This window comes from Notolepis coatsorum (genome assembly GCF_963971535.1).
Source record: "Notolepis coatsorum genome assembly, contig: SUPER_8_unloc_1, whole genome shotgun sequence".
Lineage (NCBI taxonomy): Eukaryota > Metazoa > Chordata > Actinopteri > Aulopiformes > Paralepididae > Notolepis > Notolepis coatsorum.
In genome coordinates this window covers 1,092,394-1,105,825 of record NW_028174873.1, presented here as the reverse complement: position 1 = coordinate 1,105,825, position 13,432 = coordinate 1,092,394, and the positions used below count along the sequence as shown (strand labels likewise).

Sequence of the window (13,432 nt, the reverse complement as noted above, 5' to 3'; positions counted from 1 at the left end):
CTGCCCCAGGAGGTCCTATTGGCCATCGGAGGCCGGTTACGCAGCAGCACGACCATGGAGGCTTACGATATCCGAGCCGGTGGATGGATGGACGTGAGCGTTGAGGGGGAAAGTCCCCGGGCCTACCACGGCACCGCTTATCTCCGCGGTCTGGTCTACTGCGTCGGCGGCTGGGACGGCGGCATAGAGGATCTCAACAGTGTGTGCAGGTTCAACCCCGTCACTCGCAGCTGGCTGCAGGCGGCTCCCATGCACTCACGCCGCAGTGACCTCAGCGTGGTCGTGTTCAGCGGCTGTATCTACGCCATGGGAGGGCAAGATGGACGCGTGGTACTGAACACCGCAGAGTGCTACGAGCCTGAAACCGACCAGTGGACAGTGATCTCACCCATGCTGGAGCGCAGGAGCTACGCCGGGGCAGCAGCCCTCCAGGGCAAGGTGGGTGGAACTGAGGGACACAGGGTGCTAGATGAACACAAGGAACGTTAGATCAGAAATCATAAATGTCTTTAAGTAAGCTTGCACATACAAAAGATGTGTCTGGGTCCTTTGGTGCATCAACATTAACAGACAATTAAAGTAGAATGAAATCAAATGGAATATATAAACTAAATTAGAATATTCTTTCTTATTACAGGTTTACATCTGTGGTGGACTGGATCTGTTCACAGCTGAGTGCTACAGCCCAGACACCGACCAGTGGACTCTGATCGCCCCCATGAGCAGCAGGCGTTGGGGACTGGGAGTCGCTGCATACGGAGGACAAGTCTATGCGGTAGGTGCACACAGAGACAAATGCTTTATACTAGATATTTTTATAGATATGTATCATTTGACTTGCAATGCTGCTGTGATGCCCCCATTTCCCTAAGTGGTTTAATACAGTGTCTGCCTGCCTGAGCCACACACTAAAACATTCCTCTCATGTGTCCTGTCCCCAGGTGGGAGGGTGGGGGGATGGAAACATCCTGCGTAGCGCGGAGGCCTACAGCCCCTTGACTGACTCCTGGAGCGCCCTGCCCAACATGCTCACTCCCCGCTGGAGCTTTGGCATCGCGGTGCTGGACGACCTGCTCTTCGTGGTCGGTGGCATCACTGATGACTTCACCACCATCTCCAAGGTGGAGCACTACGACCAGAGCAGCAACAGGTGGACTGTAGCCGAGGACATGAAGATCCGGCACTGTGGCCTAAGCTGCTGCATAATGCATGGCCTGCCATTTTACATGAGCCAGTACGCTGCTCCCCGTGGAGGAGGAGGAGGAGGAGGAGGAGGAGGAGGAGGAGGAGGAGGAGGAGCAGGAGGATTAAGAGGAGCAGGAAGATGAGGAGGAGGAGGAGCAGGAGCAGGAGGATGAGGAGAAGGAGGAGGAGGACCAGGAGGAGGATTAGGAGGAGCAGGAGCAGGAGGAGGAAGAGAAGGAGGAGGAAGAGGAGGAGGAGGAGCAGGAGGATTAGGAGGAGCAGGAGGAGGAGGAGGATCAGGAGCAGGAGGAGGAGGAAGAGCAGGAGGAGGAGCAGGAGCAGGAGGAGAAGGAAGATGATTATGAGCAGGAGGATTAGGAGGAGGAGGACGAGGAGGAGCAGGAGGAAGATGATTATGAGCAGGAGGATTAGGAGGAGGAGGAGGAGGATGAGGAGGAGGAAGAGGAGGAGGAGGACGAAGAGGTGGAGGAGGAGCAGGAGGATGAGGAGGAGGATGAGGAGGAAGATGAAGAGGAAGATGAAGAGGAAGAGGAAGAGGAGGAGGAAGAGAAGGAGGAGGAGGAAGAGAAGGAGGAGGAGGAAGAGGAGGATTAGGACCAGGAGGAGGAGCAGGAATAGGAGGATTATGAGCATGAGGAGCAGGAGGAGGAAGAGGAGGAAGAGGAGGAGGAAGATGAGGAAGATTAGGAGGAGGCAGAGGAGGAAGAGGAGGAGCAGGAGGAGGAAGAGGAAGAGGAGGAAGAGGAGGAGGAGGAAGAGTAGGCAGCAGGGGATGGTAAATGGCTGCTTTTTTATGTAGCGATTTTATCCAAAGCGCTTTACAATTTGTTCCTCAGATTTGTACCCATTTACTCACACATTCACACACCGACAGCGGAGGCAACCATGCAGACTTCTAACAACGTCATTGTGTGAAAGGTTCCTTTCATTTCTTTCAGCACAGTGCCAGAGGAAATGTCAATCCTCCTGCAATATTTGTAACAGCTTTCAAATTTGACCAATCCGCTCATTGTTTTTGCATGAAAGGGTCTGGCTCTGGTTCTCATGGCCAATTTGGTCACTTAATGTTACTTTGCAACATTGTAGCAACAAGGAACAATCTTCATTTGACAGTCATTTCTTGATCACTTTTCATGACTTCCACTTTTTACAATATCATGCAATTTTCCCGCAATAAAACACAGAAAATGTCACAAATTGTATTGCATTTTTTAAGGAAAGACCACAAAATCAAGTATTTTGGATCACAATAATCACAGCATGGGTTACAGAGGGGTTTCAGACAGGGCTGTCCTCTTCTCCCTTTCACATTTGCATGGTGGTTGAAGCTAGGTAACAAGAATTGTGTTGCTACTGTATATATTATGCTCATTAAGTCTGTAATTCAGATCAACCAATTTTGTTAATCTCTTTGATAAAACGAAATAAATCAATGCAAAAAATCAATTACACTTATGTTATCTTTTCTTTCATGCTATTCTTTAATGCCACCGCTGTCGCCGATTCTGGCGGCCATGATACCCCGTGAAATGGTGTGCAGACTCCGCCTACCCGGCGTGGTAACGGTGCAGACCAACACCAACACAGACCAAAACCTAAAATTTCAACAAAGTCAAATACCAAGCAGGGCTCTCTTGCCTAGAGGTCGCAGTTTGACGGCATTACAGATTCTGCCTTTAAAGATATTGTAAGTGGTATTTTCTTTGTTTAAATAAGAGTTAAATAGCTCTACATTCCGACAGCCATGACTGATATAAAGTGTCAGTAACATGGGTCTCCCAGTCCCTCCGCTCTGCAGTAAACACAAAATACATTTTCTGGTATCCCTTCCCACTTTATCCAATCAGGAGAGAGAACCCTAGATATTTGTACTTATTTCAAGACATCTTGCCAAGCCAAATTAGCTGGCAGATTATTTAACTTGTTTCAAGGACACATTTGCTTTAAACAATTTTTTGTTTCTTATTCTTGTCGGACGATTTTTGCATTGTGGAGTACTCGCTCCTGATCGGATAAAGTGGGAAGGGTATTGTATTTTCTGTTTATTGCAGAGTGGAGGGACTGGGAGACCCATGTTAGTATATCAGTGGTGGCTGTCGGAGTGTAGAGCTATTATTATAACATGTATTATTATACATACTTATTTTAACAAAACAAAAAAAACACCACTTACAGTTACAGGCCAGATGAGAAGCAAGTCAAACTAGGGATGCACCGATATGAAAATTGCCCACCGATACCGATTGTTCAACTAACACAATCGGCCGATACCGATACTTGTGGCAAAAAATAAGTATTTGTAATTTTTTTTTTTTTTTTAATGAAACTACTGTATATTTGTATGTGTATGTTTGTATTTGTAGGCCTCTTTACTTACTTAAAAAAAAGGAAACATCAAGAAATATGTTTATGGTATTAATTCCACCATGCCATGTAGCACTATCCCTCTCCCAGTATCGTCTGGCGGCCTGCAGATGGATACTATTCTCTCAACCAGAGCTCTCAGCCAATGCAATAGAACCATTTTGATTGACAGTCGATTCGGCCAATTACGCCACACCGCTAGCACCCACCTCCTGCTGTTCTTACCACCAATCGGCAAGCGTTTATTCATTTTCTACTTTCGGGCATGCCGCCATTGATCTGCTTGCGACTCGAGAGCACAACAAACTTAACGTAGCTAATACCTTAGCTGCCCGGCCCACCGACCAGCGCTCCACAGCATGACCAAATGAGACATAATGATTTTACTGCAACAAATGTTATAATAAAACAAAGCCTTTCTATACATTTGTCTGGTTGAAAACTTTATTAACAGATTGCAGAATGGGTAGTTGGGTACGGAATGAGCAACGGAATGGAACTGAGCTATGAACGGAGTGATGCCTTGCTTACTTGCTGTGTTCGGGTAAATAATATGCTGATGTTATATTGAACGTGTAACACTAACTATATAACGTTATTAACTAACTAGCTACCGTCCCGGGAGCTCACGTTGATGCCTGGATGGTGCTAGCTAACTAGCTACCGTCCCGGGAGCTCACGTTGATGCCTGGATGGTGCTAGCTAACTAGCTACCGTCCCGGGAGCTCACGTTGATGCCTGGATGGTGCTAGCTAACTAGCTACCGTCCCGGGAGCTCACGTTGATGCCTGGATGGTGCTAGCTAACTAGCTACCGTCCCAGGAGCTCACGTTGATGCCTGGATGGTGCTAGCTAACTAGCTACCGTCCCGGGAGCTCACGTTGATGCCTGGATGGTTGCCTGTTGCCTGCTGGCCTCCTCGTCCAGGATCAACGTCGGTCCCCTCTATGATGGATGTCATCTCCCTGCAGCCAAACGCTCTCTGGTCCCCAGAGACCGCTGGCTCTGTGCTGTTCTTACCGAGCCCCTGCCGCCACTCTCGGGACCGGGACTGTCTGCCGTCACCCCCTCGCCTGGCCCTGCTCCCCTTGGGCTGACGCGGGACCCCCCGCATCAGCGCTGTGTTCCATGGGCCCGCAGGCCGAGCGGTGGTGTGTGTTTTGATGTCCTTCGGCGGCTGGAGCGCGCCCCACCGCCGGCTAGAGCGCGCCCCACCGCCGGCTAGCCCAGAGCTAAACTTCCACTTAGCCCTGTTGAATGCTAGGTCGATAGCCAACAAAACGTTCATTATAAATGACTTCTTCACCTCCCGTGGCCTGGATTTCATGTTCATTACCGAGACGTGGCTCCAAGTTGGCGAGCTACTGCCGCTCTCTGAACTTCTCCCCCCCGAATGCACTTTCTTCAACACTCCTCGCCCCTCGGGCAGAGGGGGTGGAATAGCCTCTGTGTTCAAATCCACGTTCCACTGCCGCCTGTCACAGCCGGCAGCGAAGTACACTAGTTTCGAAGTTCAATCTTTTGAACTAAACTTGTCATCCGTCGTGTTCTGCGCCATCATATACCGCCCGCCTAAATACAACAAGGACTTTTTAAATGACTTCATGGACTTCCTCTCCGGACTGATGGTTAGATACGATCACATTCTCCTATGCGGCGATTTTAATATCCATGTGTGTTGCGAATCACATCCCGTCGCGAGATTTCCTAAATCTCATCGACTCTCTCAACCTCACCCAATCTGTCACAGTTCCAACGCATGAAAAAGGACACACACTTGATCTCGTTCTGTCATTTGGGCTATCTGTCAATATAATTGACATATGTGCTGCTGCTTTTTCTGACCACTCACCTATTGTTTTCTCCATTAAAATCCCCTGCTCTGCTATCTCCCCTCATGTACCTACAAAACAATCCCGCACGTTTACCTCTGACACTGCTGCCCACTTTTCTGAAGCCTTCTCCAGCTCCCCAATTTGTGTCCTAAATGCAAACAGTGTCCCAAATATCGATGACTATCTCCCCATGTTCAATGAGTCATGCACCGATATTTTAAATACTGTAGCACCTTTTAAAACTAAACGCATAAAACCCCTCCCCACACCCTGGCTAAATGAATCCACGCGTACTCTCAGATGTGCATGTAGCCGTGCCGAGAGGAAGTGGAGGAAGGACAGGTTGCATGTATCCCTCCAAATCCTAGACAGCGCTCTGTCCATCTACCAAACGGCTGTCAAAACTGCAAAAACAGCTTACATTTCCAACTTAGTCATAGCAAATTCAAACAAACCCCAGGCCCTGTTCAAAGTCCTAAACTCCCTCACCAACCCCTGTGCCACCCCCTCTATTGTACCTTCATTAGCTCTATGCGAAGGCTTCCAACACTTCTTCATCAGCAAAGTCTCTGCCCTTAGATCTCTCTCTCCCTTGCCCCCCCTACTCCCCCCCCACCCACTGCCTGCTGTTTTTGACCAGTTTGCCCCGGTCTCCCTCTCCCATTAAACACCTGCGACCAACAAATTGCCCCTCAGACGCACTCCCCTCACGCATTCTAAAGGAAGTACCTGACCCTGTCCTCCTCACATTACTACCACTACTAAACGCTTGCCTCAGCACTGGATGTGTCCCGGCTGCGTGTAGCATAATGACAAGCAAGCAGTGCAAAAATGCGGAAGCGTTCGTCACCGCACGCCACTACGGTAAAGCGCCTTTCTTTTCAGGCCCGCTTTGGGAGCTGTCGCGCGGAAATAGGCTGTCTATTGCCATTCTCTTTGACAAACTCTAACCTTAACCAGCTCCTTAACAGCGCCTAAACTTAACCGTTCTAACCTTAACCAACTACGAAACAATGCCTAACCTTAACCTTAACCTTAACCATGCCTAACCTTAACCATAGAAAGAATATTGCCATTCTCTTTGACAAACTCTAACCTTAACCAGCTCCTTAACAGCGCCTAAACTTAACCGTTCTAACCTTAACCAACTCCGAAACAATGCCTAACCTTAACCTTAACCATGCCTAACCTTAACCGGCGAAAGAATACACGTTAAAAAAAAAAATCACGTTAAAAAAAAAATATTTGATGATATTCGAACTCGCCAGCAAACGAGCCGTAGGATCCACAGCCATGCAGTCTTGCCAATTGAGCTATTTCTGGATACTGAATAAGGGGCGGTGACTTATATATATTGAGCTCCGCTCGTGTCGAACCAAGGCGGGATCTCATGCGCATGCGCGGGCACCTCGCGCGAGCACGCCGGCGCACGCACGCACCTGAGCGAGCACGCCGCCGCCGGTGCATGCACCTGGGCGCTGGGCGAAGGAAAATGAAAGGCGCATTACCGCACGCCACTACGGTAGAATGCTTCCGCATTCTTGCACTGCTTGCCTGACATTAAGGAACAGGCGTCCCGGCTGCCTTCAAGCATGCTGTGGTCCAGCCCCGGATAAAGAAGCCCAACCTCGATCCCTCTGTCTTCGCCAATTTTAGACCCATCTCACAACTACCATTTTTATCAAAAATCCTGGAGCGCATAGTCTACATACAGCTACAATCATTCCTTGAACACAACAACATCCATGACAAATTCCAATCTGGCTTTAAACCACGACACAGCACTGAAACGGCTCTCCTCCGTGTCTTAAACAACCTGATTACAGCTGCTGATGCAGGAAACTAATCCCTACTATTACTCCTTGACCTCTCAGCCGCCTTTGACACGGTAGACCACCACATCCTTATAGCTCGCCTCGAGCATTACGTAGGCCTTAGGGGCCCCGTCTTAGACTGGTTCCGGTCCTACCTGAGTAATAGGACCTTCTCTGTCCAACTCTGTGATCTCACTTCCTCTGTGGCCCCCCTCACCTGCGGGGTGCCCCAGGGCTCGATATTGGGTCCCACTCTCTTCCTCCTATACATACTCCCCCTAGGCCAGATCTTGGCAAAACAGAATATCTCATTCCACTGCTTCGCCGATGACGTGCAGGTTTACCTCCCCTTAAAGCCCACCCAAGGGAAGACATCAATAGAACCACTGCTTGACTGCCTGGCAGAAATCAAGTGCTGGATGTCCGAAAACTCCCTGACATTGAACGAAGGGAAAACCGAGGTCATTGTTTTTAATAGTGCCCCCCCGCCCCCCCTCATTGACGCACTTGGTCCCCTGGGCCCAAACCTCTCCACCTCTGTCAGGAACCTCGGGGTCATCTTCGACAGTAATTTTAAATTCGATAGACAGGTCAGCGCCGTAGTGAAAAACAGCTTTTACCACCTTAGACTCCTGGCGAAGACAAAGGCATACCTCTCCCAAAGTAACGTGGAGACGGTGATACATGCCTTTGTCACCACCCGCCTCGACTACTGCAATGCTCTGTACACAGGCATCGACAAGTCCCTCCTCCGCCGCCTACAACTGGTGCAGAACGCAGCCGCGCGCCTCCTCACCAAAACAAGAAAACACGAACACATCAGCCCAGTTTTGGCCTCGCTCCACTGGCTGCCTATTAGCTTCAGGATCGATTTTAAATTAGCACTAAATGTTTTTAAATCATTAAATGGCACGGCTCCCTCCTATCTGTCCGAGCTCCTGCACCGCCACACCCCCCACCGATCCATCAGATCAGCTGACCAGATGCTATTGGTGGTACCCAGAACCAGGCTCAAGACTAGGGGAGACAGAGCTTTCTCCACCGCAGCGCCTAGACTGTGGAACAGCCTCCCCCTCAGCGTACGGACTGCCCAGACCGTACAGGCTTTTAAATCACTCTTGAAAACCTACCTGTTCTCCTTGGCCTTCCCCCCTACTTAACCACCACTAGACCCCTGGCCCTTCTATCCTCTTTGTTTTACTGTGTCCTACCAGTTTTTATTACTTTCATTGCTTTATTATGTTTTTAATCCTATATCTTGCACCATATTGTTTTGTTTTTGTTGCTTTCATTGCTTTGCTATGTTTTTTTTTCTTTCTTTTAATCTTATACCTTGCCTCACACTAATTTGTTTTTATCAACTTGCTTGTGAAGCACTTTGGTGTCAGCTGCCGCTGCCTGGAAATGTGCTATACAAATAAAACTGACTTGACTTGACTAAATAACTAGCTACCGTCCCGGGAGCTCACGTTGATGCCTGGATGGTGCTAGCTAACTAGCTACCGTCCCGGGAGCTCACGTTGATGCCTGGATGGTGCTAGCTAACTAGCTACCGTCCCGGGAGCTCACGTTGATGCCTGGATGGTGCTAGCTAACTAGCTACCGTCCCGGGAGCTCACGTTGATGCCTGGATGGTGCTAACTAACTAGCTACCGTCCCGGGAGCTCACGTTGATGCCTGGATGGTGCCGGGAGCTCACGTTGATGCCTGGATGGTGCTAGCTAACTAGCTACCGTCCCGGGAGCTCATGTTGATACCTACTAACTGGCTACCGTTCTGTGATTTGTTTACTTCAAGGTTGAAGAAAGTGCACTTTTATGTTGAAAGAACGGGGGCCGGGGGCGGCGTTGTGCAGGTTGCGACGCGTTTTGCCTTTTGACGAGACACAAATTGATGGATATTTATCGGCTACTGCCATCGGCACATTTGAGCTTATCGGCCGATAGGCCGATTGCAGTCAACAAGGCACTTATCGGCCGATACCGATACCCGACCGATACATCGGTGCACCCCTAGGTCAAACTGTGTTATTGGACGGACGGGCGGACGGACACACACACCCTGCACTTAACACTTTCAGTGCCAGCAGGGATCACACGATTTAGCGCTTGAGTGCCAGCGCTCTATTCAATGAGAGGGCAAGCACATTTGCAAACGCATAAACTATATCTTAAATTATGGCTATGTGTCTAATACGCCCGTCGCTTATCAATGACTTGCTTGCAGTCAACATTGTCGAAACGGATTGTTTTTCCATCGGTACATTTCCGTTTTATACCATTTTGAAAAACGCTCGTTTTTGGACATTTCCAGAAAAAAAAGAGCTTCCACAGGAATCGCCCTTTAGTGGAATACACAAACGTCATTTTTCGGCCTATTTATGAATCGTTTTCAAATAAACGCTAGATTATCGATAGTATATGTGTACTTATGCACGCTAGAGAAGCGGGCTGAAAAATCAATTATCCATTTCCTGATCAGCACAGAGCCACATATAGGGGACACGTTGATATATATGTGAAAAAAGCTCTGATTACCCCAAGACTGGTAAATAGATTCCTTACTTCAGATCAGATGTTCTCCAAAAAGATTATTCCAATTCCTGATGGCCATTCCAAATATCGATCGCGTTTATTGATCCAACGCCGGGTGCTCGAAACACATATTCCACGCTGTTCTGAGGGACCAGAATGACTGCAATCGGCTCGGATATTACATGCCTGAGAAGTAAAATGTCGATTCTGGATTTTCTTTTCCCCATGCATTTCCATTGACTCCATTCCAATGGGTGCATTATCATCCGGGAGACGATAGGGGGCGGTATTTTCCCTGTTCGAGCTCAGAGAGAGTCCCACTGGGTAACGTGAGGCTAGATTGATGAAAAATGAATGGAAACCGCTAATAAAAAAAATAACGATTAAATAACGAGATCTCTCGTCCTTGGCACTCAACGGTTGGCATGACATAACGAGAATTCTCGTCGTTGGCACTCAAAAGTGTTAACTACACGCAAGACACTTTCTGTAAATAATTGACTATTTTATCTTACATAATTTTATATTTGATCCTTCTACTACTACTTATTGTTACCATGCTTGTATTCATTGTCGTTTCCTAATTGTGCTCTGTTAAAGTCTGAGCTGGAAACACAAGAATGGCGTTACCTGCAATGCCCCCCCCCCCCCCCCTGTATTGTGGTGTACTTGACAAATAAAGCAGTTGAACTTGACCCGACAGCAGGGACACACGTGAACCAGGGAGGCCCTACCGGCACCGTGTTGGGCATCATGAGGTTCTCCTGCTGCTGCAGCTCCGAGTGCAGCCGCTGCTTCCCCTGCAGGCTGTCGTTGTCCCTCTGCAGGCGGCCCAGCTCGTCCGCCACCTGCTCCCGGGACCGCATCAGCACCGCCTGGAACATTTCATTTTTATTAGATTTTTTATTTGTCTCGAACATAGAAACATAAAAACAAGTTTAAAAAACTAAAAAGGGTAATTAGTCAAAAGACTATTTCCATACAATAAGTGTTCGAGAAGGAACAACGTATCAAGCCCTGCCCCTTCCTTACAATATTTGACATTATAATTTAATAAAAATAATATAACAAATAATGAAAAATATAATTAAAGTACAGTTATTTATATATCCAAATATCCAAATGAGAAAAAATATGTATTATGTATGTGTCCATAAGTGCTTGTTTATAGCTACCTTTAAATTGATTGATATTTTTGCTTAATTTTATACTCGCATCCAGACCATTCCAGAGTGATACCCCACAAACTGCAATGCACATACTTTTAAGAGCTGTAGGTTGCTTTGAAGCTAATGTCCCTCTAAAATTATAAACACTCTCTAGCCATGACATTTTTTTATTTTTATCCACTTTTTCTCCCATTTTTCTATATTTTCTCCCATCCCAATTTCGTATCATCCAATTCAACCCTCCCCTGTCACGAACGCTGTTTCTTGCCTCCCACAAGCCGGCTGCAATGTGGACTAAGTCATACATGGCACAAGTCCCCTCCGGTACTTGAGGTAACAGCAGTCGCATCTTTTCACCTGCGCAGCTCGATCTCTCAGTGTCGAGGAGTAACGCGTGGGAGGCTCACGCTGCCCCAGACACTTCCTGATTCTACTGCGCAGGCGCACCAACCGACCTGTAGGAGTCGCTTGTTCACAACGTCCGATCCCCACCCTTCAGTTTCCCTCCCCGTAATACGGCCAATGTGTATTACTGCGGACGACCAGCTAAACTGAAAGCAATGTGGAGAGCTGGATTCGAACACGCGAATCGTAGCGTCTCCACACTGGTGGCGAGTGCCTTGCCCACTACACCACCTAGCCGCCTCGGCCATGACATTTTTTTTTAATGTTGGTTGGTAACTAGTTTTTTATTGCCAGAAACACAAGACAGGTTTGTTTCCACCTCGTGATTCACGCCGGCCAAATACCGGGGGGGGGGGGGGTGATTCACCGGAAAATACCTAGACAGCTCCGTCTGAGTTTGACTTTAGCGCTGTCCTTTTTATTTTTTTTGCTAGGAGAGATGTTCTAAATTTAAAAGGGGCTTTATATAGTTTCGGGAGGGGAAACTTGAAACTAAGAACAATGTAATAAATAAATAAAAGATGGCAACTGTTTGAACAAACGGTCCTCGGAGGAAGTCGGGGTCCCTGGAAACACTGTGGTTATTGTTTCACTGGGTTGTTCCCATGTGCAGAGCCAACTATTTAGTTAACAATACACTATAGTATAGAAGTATCTTCTGGGCTAACACACTGCCTCAAAGAGATTTCCCTTTGATTTATAATGATATAAGCTAGAATAATTATTTAATAAAGGAATTCATATTTTTATTTATTTATTTTTACCACATACACCTATTCACCCCAGTCTTTTTGGTAGGAGGCATTCTCCAAATGATTGTTCTAGGAGTAGTGTCTTTCCCTTCCACAATGACACCCTGCAGTTCCTAAAGAGGGATGAGTTCAGAAGACGTCCCTCAGGGAGTCACGGGACACATGGGACAGAACAACACATGCCCACTGAAGACACTCAAGATCTTTTCTACTTCTGCTTTTTCCTGCCAGGGCCCCTCAGCTTTGGAACAACCCTACTCAAAACATAGAAAGACCTTTTTATAGTGGCCTCGTTTCATTCCTGCGGTTTCATTCTTCCTCTTTATGTGGTTTTTTCTTCTTCTTTAAATATAATTTTTTTCAGCAAGCTTTTATTGTGAAATGTATTTATTTTATTATTTTTTTTAAAATGTCAGACTTCAATTTGATTATAGACTTTAATCTGACCCTAAAAATAAAAAATAAATAGGAATCTTCTCAAAACACAACTCTACCAACTTGCCTTCCCTCTTTAGAGGCTGTACTGTAATGTTGTTGTTGTTGTCCTCTTGCATTTAGCTGCTTTTGTGTCATGTGATGCACCTTGTTTTAATTATTGTGTTATGTGATGCACCTTCTATTAATTATTGTGTTATGTGATGCACCTTCTATTAATTATTGTGTTATGTGATGCACCTTGTTTTAATTATTGTGTTATGTGATGCACCTTGTTTTAATTATTGTGTCATGTGATGCACCTTGTTTTAATTATTGTGTCATGTGATGCACCTTGTTTTAATTATTGTGTCATGTGATGCACCTCGTTTTAATTATCGTGTCATGTGATGCACCTTGTTTTAATTATTGTGTCATGTGATGCACCTTGTTTTAATTATCGTGTCATGTGATGCACCTTGTTTTAATTATTGTGTCATGTGATGCACCTTGTTTTAATTATTGTGTCATGTGATGCACCTCGTTTTAATTATTGTGTCATGTGATGCACCTTGTTTTAATTATTGTGTCATGTGATGCACCTCGTTTTAATTATTGTGTCATGTGATGCACCTTGTTTTAATTATTGTGTTATGTGATGCACCTTGTTTTAATTATTGTGTCATGTGATGCACCTTGTTTTAATTATCGTGTCATGTGATGCACCTTGTTTTAATTATTGTGTCATGTGATGCACCTTGTTTTAATTATCGTGTCATGTGATGCACCTTGTTTTAATTATTGTGTCATGTGATGCACCTTGTTTTAATTATTGTGTCATGTGATGCACCTCGTTTTAATTATTGTGTCATGTGATGCACCTTGTTTTAATTATTGTGTTATGTGATGCACCTTGTTTTAATTATTGTGTCATGTGAT

At 46.4% G+C, this 13,432-nt stretch overlaps 1 protein-coding gene across 2 annotated transcripts in view; it reads right to left on the bottom strand.

Moving 5' to 3' along the window:
- rabep1 (rabaptin, RAB GTPase binding effector protein 1) overlaps positions 1-13,432 on the bottom strand; it is a 109,489-nt gene that overhangs the window by 26,967 nt on the left and 69,090 nt on the right. For both annotated transcript variants that reach the window (XM_084338365.1, XM_084338366.1), the window contains one exon: positions 10,488-10,628. In XM_084338365.1, the coding sequence (XP_084194491.1) occupies positions 10,488-10,628 (141 nt within the window). The remainder of the gene's footprint in view (positions 1-10,487; positions 10,629-13,432) is intronic.